The 13,760-nt window shown below is 41.3% G+C and overlaps 1 protein-coding gene across 1 annotated transcript in view; it reads left to right on the forward strand.

Moving 5' to 3' along the window:
* The first annotated feature begins 7,374 nt into the window (after nt 1-7,374).
* cachd1 (cache domain containing 1) overlaps nt 7,375-13,760 on the forward strand; it is a 64,767-nt gene continuing 58,381 nt past the window's right edge. Inside the window, exon 1 of the mRNA XM_061239384.1 lies at nt 7,375-7,862. Within this exon, the coding sequence (XP_061095368.1) occupies nt 7,614-7,862 (249 nt within the window). The 5' untranslated portion in view covers nt 7,375-7,613. The remainder of the gene's footprint in view (nt 7,863-13,760) is intronic.

Here is a 13,760-nt window from a genome sequence, read left to right on the forward strand (position 1 = left end):
ATTATGCTAATGAAATAATCCTGTAAAAAAAACCTTAGTTTGCTAAGCAGCACACTCCTTCATTCATGAGTAATTACATATTTCCACAAACAAAAAACATACCCATGAAGCTGTTAATCAGCAGGGGAATGGTCATTTATTCTGGATAAATTAATAATTCATTAATGGTCTAATATCCATCTAAACACTGAATGAGCAAGTCAAATATAATGGATGGCATGTACATATGAAAATAAGGTATATAATTCCAGGAAATGTGCAGTATAGCAGTCTAACTATTTGTTAAGGAGTCATTGTTGAATTGAGATCTTTGCAATATCAACTGCACATTCTGCTCTCTGGTCTGCCCTGGTTTTTTGAGGTGGGGGTGGGGGGGGGGTGGTCTGTGTGTTGCTCGCTCCAGAGGAATCAGATAGACAGGACCCCGCATGCGACAGGCGAACTTCAGTGTTCTGTTTGATGTGCCTCAGCCATGGATGATTCTGTCTGCTAATTGGAGCAGGGGATTTAAAATCCAGGCAGTTTTAATGAGGCTCAAACAGACAGAGAAGGCAAAAGCCTTTGCCTGGCCACCCACAAAATGGCAGAATTGGTTCGGGTTGTGCGGGGGCTTCAAAGAAGCAGTGGATTAAAAATAGACAATGAATGCAACAGCGTTTGACATCTCGCAGTTACTAAGAAGTAAAACACCCAATCTATGTTGTACATCAAGAAAATGAAAGCTCAAGACAGAAGCTTAAGGCTTCATTGAGACGACCACAACGCCGCCATCACAACATTGTCTCGGGTTCTCCCAAATATTGAACCTCCGCTAATCAATCTGCGGTAAAGGTGGACACGAGGTGCCCCAGGAAGCTGACGGCTTCGGGCCTGTCCTTGGGCAGGCGGTGACAGCCACTCAGATCTGCGGCACAGCAGGGGCTGGAGGCAGCGGAGAAGCTCTTTCATGTCCTCTGGCTGTGGATCAAGCGGTGTGTGCCGCGGGAGTCCCAGATATCCCACAATGCCTCCGCCCGCAATACTGTCCTGCCCTGCTTTCGGCCCGTTCTGATCACCCTGGGAGCGGGCCTGCCGCAGCCCTGATGTGGAGGCGTTCACGAGTGCGGGAGCCAGCGGGAGAGAGGGGCTGTGCAGCTGGAGGCTGTCAGCGGCACTCCGAGCTCCTTTTCCGCAGCACACTTCTGCAGAGACGAATAATCTCATTCACGACAACAACACTGGCCAATGCAAGAGTCCTCCAAGTCATTAGGCAATTAGGTTAAAGCCAATGAAGGCTTGCTCCTTTCATCTTTTATTGAGGGGACCCGTGTATTTAGATAATCACTCTGAAAAATTGCAAAGAATGGTACTTAATTAAATTCAGTGAGGTGTGCCTGTATTAGACATCCTCGAGATTTAACTTGAACCCGGAGCTGATTTGTCCCCAGGGGGCATGTCATTCTTTTAACATTAGCAATGTTAAATGTAAAAAAAAAAAAAGAAAAAGAAAACTGACTTTCAGCTCCCTAGCTTAAACTCCTTCCACTAATGCCATCTGCTGATGTAGATGTGGTCAGTGAGAAGGGCCCATTAGCTTGCCCAGATTGTGCTATGTGGCAGCAAGCCTTTGACGCCCTGGCTAGCCCAGCTGCACTGGAACCGAAGCCAGACAAAGGAGCTCATCCTTTCGGTTCAGATGGGTTCCACAGTGCAGCAGAGCCTCCTTTAATTGTCCTCCAAGATCAATGCTGCAGTGGCGAAGCACTTGCCCAGCTTTGTCCTGACTCTGTACAGGAAATGATTTTCCACAGCTGGGCGCTCCAATGCAGTTTTCTATGGCTATAGAAATCAGTTATCAGCTGACACACCAAGTGATGCATTGTTTCTCAGGAAATCACAGAGCATACATGCACGCGCTCGCTGTAGACGAAGCCCACCATATCCCGGCAGATCACCTGATCCTTTTATTTTGTCACCTTGTGCCGTGCACTGGTGCTGAGAGGGAAGGGTTAAGCCAGCCAGCTGGCGCATTGTGGTGTCTATGTTCTCAATGCCTGCTGCAATCTGCACCGGCATTATGAAAACACACTAGGTAACCCAACAAACTCTGTTACACTTGGCATTGCGACAGGTTAGGCAGCTGTTAGAGGCACAATCTTTTCCGTTGTTGAGCTCATTTATGTTAAGTCTGATACAAAGAGCAGAAGGTGAGTACAGTGGCACATACAGTCAGTATAAAGAGTAGACATTCTCTACTCCTAAACACAGCCCCGGTCCTCTTTACTGCTTGATGGTGAGGTCAGTCCACTAGTCAATTATGGACTCAAAATTTGTGAGGCACAAATCTTACTTTTTAACTTGCATGAATGAATGAATGAATGAATAACCTGTATTCATTTGATTTGACTCATCAACAATCATGCAATTATTTTGCTATACTACTTATCTCAATCGGTAGTATGTAATTTTCCTCTTAAATGTGACCTATTTGTCAGTAGTATAATCTTTCTTCAAATCATGCAGCTGTACAGATTTTGCACATTCTTGTAATGAAGTTAGAGTTACCCTGACATGCCTTTGGGTCATAATTAGTACATGTTCTCAAGGCGAGGATCGGCTTATCTGTGCAGTCTCTGCATAGTTGAAATGCTCATGAACCTGCACCATACTGAAGCTTTTTCTCAATGGACTACTTTTTGCTAGCCTTTATTGCATTTAATTATGATAATTCCTCGCATTTGCATATTCAAAGCACACAGTGATAACAGGGAAACTTGCCTCAAACCACCACTAATGTGTAGCACCCACCTGGGTGACGCAACAGCAGCCATTTTGCACCAGAATTCTCACCACATGGCAGCTGAGGTGCAGAGGGAGAAATCATTTTTAGCCAATTAAATCATAAGGCATGATTAGGTTGAGAGAGCTAGGACACCAGGGACACCTTCTATTTCTAATGAGTGTCATGGGATCTGTAATGACAACAGTGAGTCAGAACCTTGGTTTAATGTCTCATCCGAAAGACAGTGTCGCCTACAGAGCAGGATCCCCATCACTGCACTGGGGCATTGGGGTTTATTTGACCAGAAGGAAGACCGCACCCTACAGGCAGCAACATCCATGTAGTAACCAAGCCCACACCCACTTACCTTCAGCCATTTGGCAGGAGCAGGTGCATGGTGGTATAGCATCTGGAATCAGTCTCACTGAAATACTAAGGAGGGCATGAAGAAAAATACATTTACCACATTAGATACAATTAATAATAATTTGTTATTTAGCAGATGCAAAGTGTCCAAAGTCCAAAGTGACAGTTGATTTGACTAAGCAAATGCCAATCCCAATGCAATGTGAGGTTGCAGGGCCCAAAAGTTGTAAATGACAGGCATTTATATAGCACCTTTCTCCAAAGCACTGTACAATTAATGCTTCTCCATTCACCCATTCATACACACACTCACACACCGACGGCGATTGGCTGCCATGCAAGGCCCCGACCAGCTCGTCAGGAGCATTTTGGGGGTTAGGTGTCTTGCTCAGGGACACCTCGACACAGCCCGGGCAGGGGATCGAACCGGCAACCCTCCAACTGCCAGACGACTGCTCTTACTGCCTGAGCCATGTCGCCCCCAGTTGTGAATATGGTATTATGGTTACACCAGGGCTTGAACCACCAACTTTCCAGGTCCCAGTCATGCATTTTTGCCACTAGGCTACATACTGCCCCAATTGAGAGAATGGGAATTCTCTCCTTCCTTCCACTGATTACGCGACTAAACAGATAGTTACATATTCTTCACTTTCACAAATATAATACAGTGGTAGTCCACTATCATGTATATAAATACTGCATGCATTTGAAGGAAATATGCCAAATAAACCAAAACACACTAGCAATATATACGCTGTATAGTGCATCAATTCGGCATTGGTGTCATGAAAAGACTTGAAAAACATTTTTTTCACACAAATGTAGTGAAGGAGACATGACATATTGATAAATGCTGATTAATGTAGACTAACACTACACTGTACTGCACTGTACTGTACTGCACATTAAGGCATGTTAACGTACTTTAGGTCAGTGTCAGAAAATTGATTTTCAATACATTTTTAAACAATCTTCCAATCCAGTTTGGCCTGGATGGAAAGCAAACATTACTCCCTACATAAAATGTGCTCCTGTCTGAGTCTTCAATCCGTTCTGAACAGGCCATACCGTTTCTTTTTGGATCATTTTTCAAAACTGTAGCTGTTAGGTAAATTACCAAAATCCATGTGCATTATATGTTTTCTCTGCTGTAGGGATTTCCATTCAGTAATTTTTCTTCAACTGCACAACCAAGCACTACAAAAAAAAAAAACAAACAAAAAAAGTTTGCTCGATTAGTCATGCACACCACCTTGTTCAGAGGACAGCTGTGTTGGCGCTTGAATGAGCAAATAAACGTCTTCAGTTTCATTTGGCTTGAAAATCCCAAGGAAATAAAAGCAATGGCTGACTGTATTGCTGGGAAACAAATCAAAAGGTTGCAGAAACAGTGATGATTGGGTGACAGCCAGGACTCAGGTCAGGTCCAGACTCCAGTGGATTCTTTTCCAATCAGCATTGGAGAGGCACATGTTTTTTGAGAACTTGCTGCTGCTGGTAGCTGGTCAGCTAAACATACTGGCAGCCGCAGGCCCTATTTCAGCAAGGGAAAGATTCCCTCTTCTTAAGGGAATAACAGCTCTGAATAACGACTCCTGACATACAACAAGGCACTTGTCTGTAGATATGGGACACATCAATACATGAATCTCCAAAGAGGCACTACGGAGTCTTTCAATTATTTTTAACATTGAAAAACAAAAAGTTCTCTCAGCAATCTTAGATTTAATTAACACCTAATATCTGCTGTGCTAATAATCATACATGTCTTGTCAAAGTAGGATAATTAAATGAATAAAGAGTGCATATATGCAAAAATCTGATAAAAATTTTTTTTTTAATTAGTCATTCATACAAGGCCAACAAAGAGCTCCATAACAAAAAGTATTTCTCAAGGGACCCAAACATGGCGTTATACGAATGGCTAGTAATAAATATATATATATATATATATATATAATATATATATAATATAATATATATATAATAATAAATATATATATATATATATATATATTATTTTTTATTTTTATTTTTTAAATATATATATATATTTTGTGGCGGCACGGATGGCGCAGTGGGTAGCACTGCCGCCTCACAGCAAGGAGGTCCTGGGTTCGAATCCCCGTCGGCCGGGGCCTCTCTGTGCGGAGTTTGCATGTTCTCCCCGTGTCTGCGTGGGTTTCCTCCGGGTACTCCGGTTTCCTCCCACAGTCCAAAGACATGCAGGTTAGGCTGATTGGAGAGTCTAAATTGCCCATTGGTATGAGTGTGTGAGTGAATGGTGTGTGTTCCCTGCGATGGACTGGCGACCTGTCCAGGGTGTATTCCTGCCTTTCGCCCAATGTATGCTGGGATAGGCTCCAGCCCCCCTGCGACCCTGTTCAGGAGAAGCGGGTTAAGATAATGGATGGATGGATGGATATATTTTGTATGTGCTCCCTGTTTAACTTGATTTATGTCTCATAGCAATTCTTGCTTAATATGACCACTGCAACACTATAGGTAATAACTTAATTTTGAATATATAAGGATGTATGCATTACATTACATTACATTATTGGCATTTGGCAGACGCTCTTATCCAGAGCGACGTACAGTTGATTAGACTAAGCAGGAGACGATCCTCCCCTGGAGCAGGGTTAAGGGCCTTGCTCAAGGGCCCAACGGCTGTGCGGACCTTATTGTGGCTACACCGGGATTAGAACCACCGACCTTGTGTGTCCCAGTCATTTACCTTAACCACTACGCTACAGGCCGCCCTGAATGCAGTTCAGCACACACAATTATGTTTAAATAATAATATGTGAACATCTGAATTGTCAAAAGTGATGACTTATTTATCCTGCACAGAAAATGTAAAGATCTTGTGAAGACATTAATTTTATGTACATTCTGAAAACATTTTAAACATTAAAGTAAAGAGAGAGTACATGAAATGGGCATTCCACCATTTGATGTGATCCCATAAAATCTTAAATTGTTTTAAAGTGGATGGATAACAATCTATCAATGATAATATAACCAAACTGTATTTGGGGAATGTCATGAAGGTTACTGATGCATATACTGTAGGTGTTATGATTATTTCAGTTTGTCCCTTAACCCACAATTTATGAAATGAGCAACAAAGTGTAAAATGTATAATACAGGCAGGGAATTATGATCTTATTGCAATCCAAATTAATGTAATGTGGACCTGGCATCCACATTTATTGAGTGCAGTACGAGGAGCGCAATGAATTAGTCCATGGCCAAAGACTAACCACAGCCTAATCGGACACTGTCAAGTTTCTACACAATGCACAATACTCTACATTATGTAATATACTATACAAAACAGACTGGGGCCAACTTAAACCAATCCCAGCTTTGATCATGATGGCATTATGATGGTTTGGACTTCCAAACTATGGACTTCCAGTTTGTAAAGTGTACACCAGTCAGCTGCAGACACCCAGCTTAACAGCACTTCTCTAAAAACTCTCATTCAATACCACACTCTTGATCCACTCATGGCAATTAAGTGACAACCCATTCAGACACAGACTCGATTTGGAGATCTGCCCAAATATCAACTTGCAGTGGGAGGCATATCTGCCATCTTGACAGCTTCACATCAGTCATAGCCAAGTGCTTGCGTGTGTGTGTTATTCAGTGTATGTTGATTTTAGCAATAGTTACAATTTAACAAATATTTAAGAAGTCAATCAGCAGAAACTTTACTTTTCAACAACAAAAACAGCACGAAGCATAAAAGCTGTCGGACTCTTAGGAGGGGAATTATATTATCTCCATGCATAACATTGTTTAATTTCGCTAACTGTGAGATTTGTTATCATCAGTCGAACTTACTTGAATTGCCCGCCATGTTGCGCTTTAGCCGGTATCATTTGTAATATAGTGTAGCAGGCTTGGTCGTCTTGATTCTTGCGAATTTATCAATCAACCCAATTACGTGGCGTTGTATTTGCAGATAAAGTGATATAAACCTACTAGCTTAATATTTCTATTACATTAAAACGTATATTTTCTAAACATTTCTTGGCTATTCGTAGATCAAGCAATGTTTTGTTAAAATATATATATTTATGCATGTGCGTGAGATTTCCTTTCACACCAATCCGAATCCGTTCTTTCGGAAAACTCCACCACGGTGTTTTGCTTCCGCGCCTGCTGTTTTCACTTCCATTGTGATACTCAGACTCTCACTTTACTCTGAGTTTGTCCGACTATATGGAAGCAGTCAGAGAAACACTGTTCGTTGTGTATTTTATTTGAAACGCATTGAATGTTTTCTCTGTAAACGGATACCATGAGGATGCATTGATGCCGCGGTCCAGTATCGACGGAGGTCGTTTTGATTTCAGGACACGTTTTGGTAACGAAGTTGAGTAGCTAGCTGTAGCTCGCTTGTTCCCTTCAAGTTTTCCCAAGGCTGCAGAGCGAATTCCCAGTTTACTATTTAGCTAAGCCAGCCATCATGGCGAGGCGGGCAATGGAAGGATCTGAGATTTTAACCTGTATCACTTCCTCGGTTTGGTATAAGAACTCTCAACTTCATTGGAATAAAGATAAACTTCATACTTGGAGCTTCTTAACGTTCTGTACGCTTATATGCTGTGGATTTTGTGGTGCAGACAATGAGTTTTCGATCTTGGAAGAAGCACAAGTTTTAGCAGTTCAAATGAAAAAGCTGTCCTCGCAGGAGCTGGGAGTTTTCACTATGCAGGTAACTGAAATGTAATGCTGCCTTTCAGTCAGGTTTGTCTGTTACTGTGGAGGGCGACCATTTTCGTTTCGGGAATGTTTTCAAGTTTGTTTGTAGCCCGCGCTATGTAGCATTGATTCCAGTTTCAGTGAGTAGGCTACGAATGCAATAGCTAACTAACGTTAGCCGAATTACATGAGATATCAAAAGTTGGTGCATAATTCCCAAAACATGTGAACTAGGCTATTTGGTGTGCCAGAACAGTCAAGTGAATAACTTGAAACTTTAAAACGCCTAATCCAATTACGCGTCATCAATGATTGCAGTCCCTTTACTTTTCCCGAGGCTAAGTTACCGTATTTAAATGTGCTGTTTTAGCTACCTGCAAGAGTATTTTGCATCTTTTTCAGCAATATAAGGGCTATCTTGGTCTATAACCTACATTAATCTAATTAATAGAATTGAGTAGAATAGATAAGTTAGACATTTAAAATGTGATAAACCAGTAGCTGGATACACGTCTTTCGACTGTTAATGATTCACAAGAGTTGGCTTTTTGATGCGCTTTCGCATGCTGTTCGTGACAATCCTAACGTTACAATCCAATTGAAACCTCATTACTACGATTTGTTTTCATCGTAGCCTAGTTTTTGGTTATGATTTAAATTTAATTTCAGTCGATTAGCTTTAAACTTTTGTCTTAAGTTACATTTTGATGCCACCGACCGAAGTGTAAGCCATTACCAAAGGTGCTTCGTTTGTTTTGTAGCTCGTTGAGACTACCCCAAAAATGTAAATGTTATAATTACTAACCATAGCTACTACTTCACTACGTTTCCCGCCCGGAATCAGTGGTAGTCTACAGTGTAGAAGTATATTTTTAAATATATTTACTATATGCAGAGTAAATTCTTCAATTCAAGCTGTAGGCCCTAGGTTAATCTTTATGAAATAATTTTCAATGTAAATTATTATTTTCTCTGTCTTCCAATGTGGATATTTGATGCTGATGCATATTTATTTTTGAGGCTCAGCCAACAAATGGCAAACTGTTATTCTGGTGTGATGTGTGGTGGACGTCCTCACACTTCACAGAAAATGTGCATAGAGGTGGTCAGTAGGGGGGCAGGCCCAAATGGTGTTTCATCTCTAAAGGGTCTGTCCCCCCTTCCGTGACCCATTTTGGGGCCTACACTTTACCCAGAGCTGCTCCTTTGTCACACTCAAATGTTAATTCTCCTTTTCTCTCCTCCATCTCTTATACCTTCTTTCGTTTACTCTGACTGTAGATTTCGACTTCAAGTCTATATTTTTGTATAAAATTGTGTTACTGTTTTGTTACGTAGAATTTTCTTTGTTAATAGTTCAGAATAATTTTTCTTCAGTGGTTAGTCAGGCTTTTTCAAGGCACTTTTGGAAGATACACTTATGACCGAAATAGATACATTTTTGCCATGTTATTAATCTGGTGTCAATATGATACCTCGTGGGCTGGTGACCAAATCATTCCATTATGAAATTACAAAATAATTTGTTCGCGGTTTTAATTAAATTCATTATATTATAATTTATTTCCGTAACTTATAATTCATCTGCGTGCTGAAATAGCTTTTTGATGGCCAAGCACTTGACATCCATAACACTTTTTACTAAATTGGAAGATTACATTTGTGAGTATCTTTGCACATTATTTTTTTGTGTAAATCTTGGTTAAATTGCATATGGGGTTTGTTGCATACAGAGTGTTAGCTCCAATTTGGTAAGCTCCATTAGTGCACAGTAGGCTCTTGAGCTCAATCTCAGACAGACGGTGGTTCAGTATATACACACACACCCTTTCAATAAAGAGAGTGGGAGAGAAGCACTTTCAAATTCAAGTGTTTTTATTTTTATTTTTATTTTTTCATTGACAAGTTGTTTTTAGGAGCAGCCCTAATGTCTTTTATGTTTTTAACCATTTGTAAAGCATCTACGGTTGAGGCACTTAATTTTTCTTCATGTTCAAATTCATTCAGAAAATTACCAGTCTGTATCATTAGTCCCAATTTTGATTTTGGGAGAGATCATCGGCATTATTTCTCAAACACTGTGGACTAAATTGTTTCAAATTATTTAGGATTCACTTTCATTCAGGTGCAACAATAAACAAAAGCAGTGCCTTACATTTTTTTATTTTATTCATTCATTATTCACTCACCAAGCATATTGGTTTTTATACATTGTTAATCCCCTTTTGCATTTTTAGAATAAAATAATCCTAGCTATTTTATTCAATAGAACTGCACTGCTTCTCTCTTTCTGTTGGTGTCACCCATAAATGTTATACTGTGTGTCTGGGTGTGGCTTGTCAGTCAGTGAATCAAAGTGATACATTTTTATTTTAAATAAGTGAATTATCATTTCACTTGAATTAATGTGTGCAGACAAGGCAGTTGTCTTACAACAACACAATACCCTTTTGTATTATGGAATTGTATTAAAGGAAAACTAGTTTGCTATAATAACACATTTAATAGTAGCAAGATATATCCGATATCGGAAGCGGTTGCATTTCAGGTTCAATTCCATACGTTGTATTTTTATTATGCTTCAGTGCTGCATTGTTTATGTATCTGTTTGGAGTGAAAGTGTCTTCCCGTGTGTTTATATTAACTCTATTTTATAACATTTGCAATTACTGTATTTTCTATGTAATCAGGGAAATCAGTCATTGCATAGTACTTATTACTAGGAGCTGTGAATATTTTGTAAAAAGGGATTTCAGAATTCAGTGTTAAATATGTCAGGATGCAGCCACTTAAAGATGCGGAAAGCAATAGTGTAATTTACCTTTGAGCCAATTTGCTTCCTTCCTGGTGATAATGTATGGGGAAATGTCAATATGTCTGTTTGGGGACAGATTTTCCCAGGTAGCAATTTATCCCTTCTGAAAATTGGTCCCGGTGATGAAAGAGTGGGGTTTGCAGGTTGCTTTTGGGTTTGTGAGCCGAGGCCTCCTAATATGAAAATGATGATAATAGACAGGGAACCTGCAGGGAGCGCAGGCAGGATCATTTTGGGGAGGGGGGGGGAATGGGGGGGGGGGGGGGTAGCAGTTTCCTTGTGTTCTGTGAAAGATTTGAGGTTGGTTTTCTTCCAAGGACAGCAGCCTTTTAAGAGTCTGTCTCGGCTAAATCCTTTCACTGCGGAATCATTTTTGTTGTAAGAGCCTGGCCCGCACCTCATTCTTTCCAGCGACTTCCTTGCGTCAGAGTAGGGAGGAGGGGCTGATACACGATAGTAAAAAAAGATTTAGAATTTCTAATCCCTCTCTGAGTCGCGGTCTCATAAATAGGGGCTGCATCACTGATGTGAGTCTTTATCATTCGCAGTCACTGCCCATTTCATATGTGCAAATGGAAAACCGAAAGTATCTCCAAGTCAACATCACATTGACAACACGTTTGATTCATATACAAATTCTGAATGAGCAGCACAAGGCTTAGGTTTATTGGAGGGATTTACAGCAGGGAAAATGCTGCTCTTTTGCACAAAAAGTGAGGAAAAAGCATTTTGTGTTCCTTAAACAAACTTTGAGAACAAACTAATTATTACTAACTCTTTGAAATTCTAAAGAACTTGCTTCACTTGGAAAGGGCAGGATGTAGTAAGAGTGTAGGAAAGGGTTGAATGCAATTTCATCATATTTGTGGAATTTAGTCTTTGTTTGTTCACGTCATAGTTCTTGGGTGGGATGCTTTCTTTACTGAATGAGCCATTCACAAGGTCTATGCTAATGAGGCATCAAATTAACGATTCATCCATCACGTTGTGGCAGTGGGAGTTGCTCTGGGGGTCCTTTCTCCGTGGAGGGTCTCCTTGGATATCACCTCCTCGGTCCTGAAATCTCCCTCTTCACGATCGGCATTTCTGCAGGTCCTCTGCTCCTTTGTGTGATAGGGTGAACTCCTCACGACCTCACCTCTCTGCACTCTGCAGTCCCCCCCCCCCAAGGAGTGAGGGCCAGGGAGTTTGGAGTTCCTTCAACCACTGTAGGCATCAGCCATCGCAGTGGTGCTTCTGGTTAAGGGTCGACCGACCATCATGTCTCTTACCCTGTCATTTACCATAAGCCTCCATAAGGTTCTCCAGGTTGTAGCCTGTGTAAGCTACACTCTTTTGCAGCTGTATCTTGGCTGTATCTCCCACATTGATCAGACACAGTCTCTTCCACTGTCTGAGTTGGAGAACTCATGTGTTAGGTGTCCACTTTCAGACGCAGAACTAATGAGAATTTTGAATACTATTTTTAGGCAAAATACTCTGATTGTATGGAAGAGAGTGAAATAGCAGACTATTGAAAATAAAATGCCCCAGCACAGGAATGGACTCATGTTCCTGAGGTGTAAGTAGTATGTGGGTTTTGGCAGGTCTCCAGTCAGTGAGGTACCCTGGCCCCTTGTTCCCCCTGTTTTTCTGCTGAAAGGAGAATGAACATGATGGCCAGCATTGTTCCCCATGAACGGGGAATGCAGTATCGGGAGCCTCTGGGCACTGGTCAGTCTTCTCAACCAGCAGCTGTCCTTTGGCCATTTGCTCAAAATCTGGTGATATTGCATGGTTTATTGCAGCTGGCTTATTTTTCTGAGGGTTTCCATCGTCTCATATAAATGCTGTGTACCTTGCGTGCCCTCCAGTACCTTTGGAAAGGTTTGCTTTATTTTTCTTCTGGTTTTCCAGGATCCCGCTGTACAAACACGCCCCAAACATGCTGCGCCGGAGTTAACAATCACAAAAAAAAAATGTTCCAGGCCGCTATCTCTTGAATAGGCATTTAGATTTGCTTGTTTTGAGAGCTCCATTAAGCTGAAAACAAGCTCACCCCATTCTCTCCTTAATATTACAAATATTTCTTTAAACTTTAAAAGAGAAATCATGTTAAATTCAAGTCTGAATCAGATTCATGGACACTGTCTCCAAAATAGTCTACCAAGAGCAAAATTAACATTTGGGCTACATACTAGAACTGAATTACTTTGAAACGGCACAAATCTCTGCTTTTTAGTTCTCTGAATTTTAGGTTCTACTGAAGAACTGATTTCAAGGAGTTGAATAAAATGGCTGCTGTTAGCAACCACATATGTTTTGAGGCGTGCCTTGTTTATTTCGGCTTATTCTGAACAGGATGTGTAATTAACTGGCCTTATTTAATCAATTCACACTCACTCACGCTCACACATACAGAGTTCCTATAGAAAGAAAGGCTTTATGGGAGCCAGCTATTGTGTGGCCCGAGATCCTTCAGTTAGTTCCTGCAGGGCTGACACAGAATGGCTGGGGAAAGGACCTTATCACTTCAGCCTTCAATGGCACACAATGAGGGCTGATATGAACTCTCCAAAAAAAGAGGGGGGTGGGGAAAAAGAACTGCAGTGTTGGAAGGAGTTGGGGGGGATCAGTGGTACTGCCTCTCCAGTATCTGCGTTTCTTAGCCCAGAGAGCCTCCCCCCCCCAAAGTGGAGGCTTTGCATTCCCAATGAGCAGGGAGAAGGGCCCCCACTGCTGCAGGATGGACTGCTTTCTCCATTTCTTTCTCCCTCCCTTTTCTCTCTAACTCAACGGCCATCCTGCTCACAGGCCGTTTGATTTCTCTCTCTCACCATGCACTTTTTGTTACTTTTTTGGCACGTTGGACAGACGCTGTTTATGGGGTGTGGATTAAGGGTGTTGTGGGCAGGGGAAAGGAGGATACTGATCCGCTTGAGAAGTAGGCCTACTCAGTTGGGAGCTTTATGTGGTACATTTTGTAACCGAGTAAGCGGAAGCTTTTCTCTGTCCCGGTGTAAGCTGGTGTGGTGGAATGCAGATTTTTGGCATTGATGTTAAAAAAAATGGTTTTCTGTTGCCAGATGTGTTTTTATTGTTCCTCTGTGTTTCATG

Source organism: Conger conger, chromosome 4 (assembly GCF_963514075.1).
Source record: "Conger conger chromosome 4, fConCon1.1, whole genome shotgun sequence".
Classification (NCBI taxonomy): Eukaryota; Metazoa; Chordata; class Actinopteri; order Anguilliformes; family Congridae; genus Conger; species Conger conger.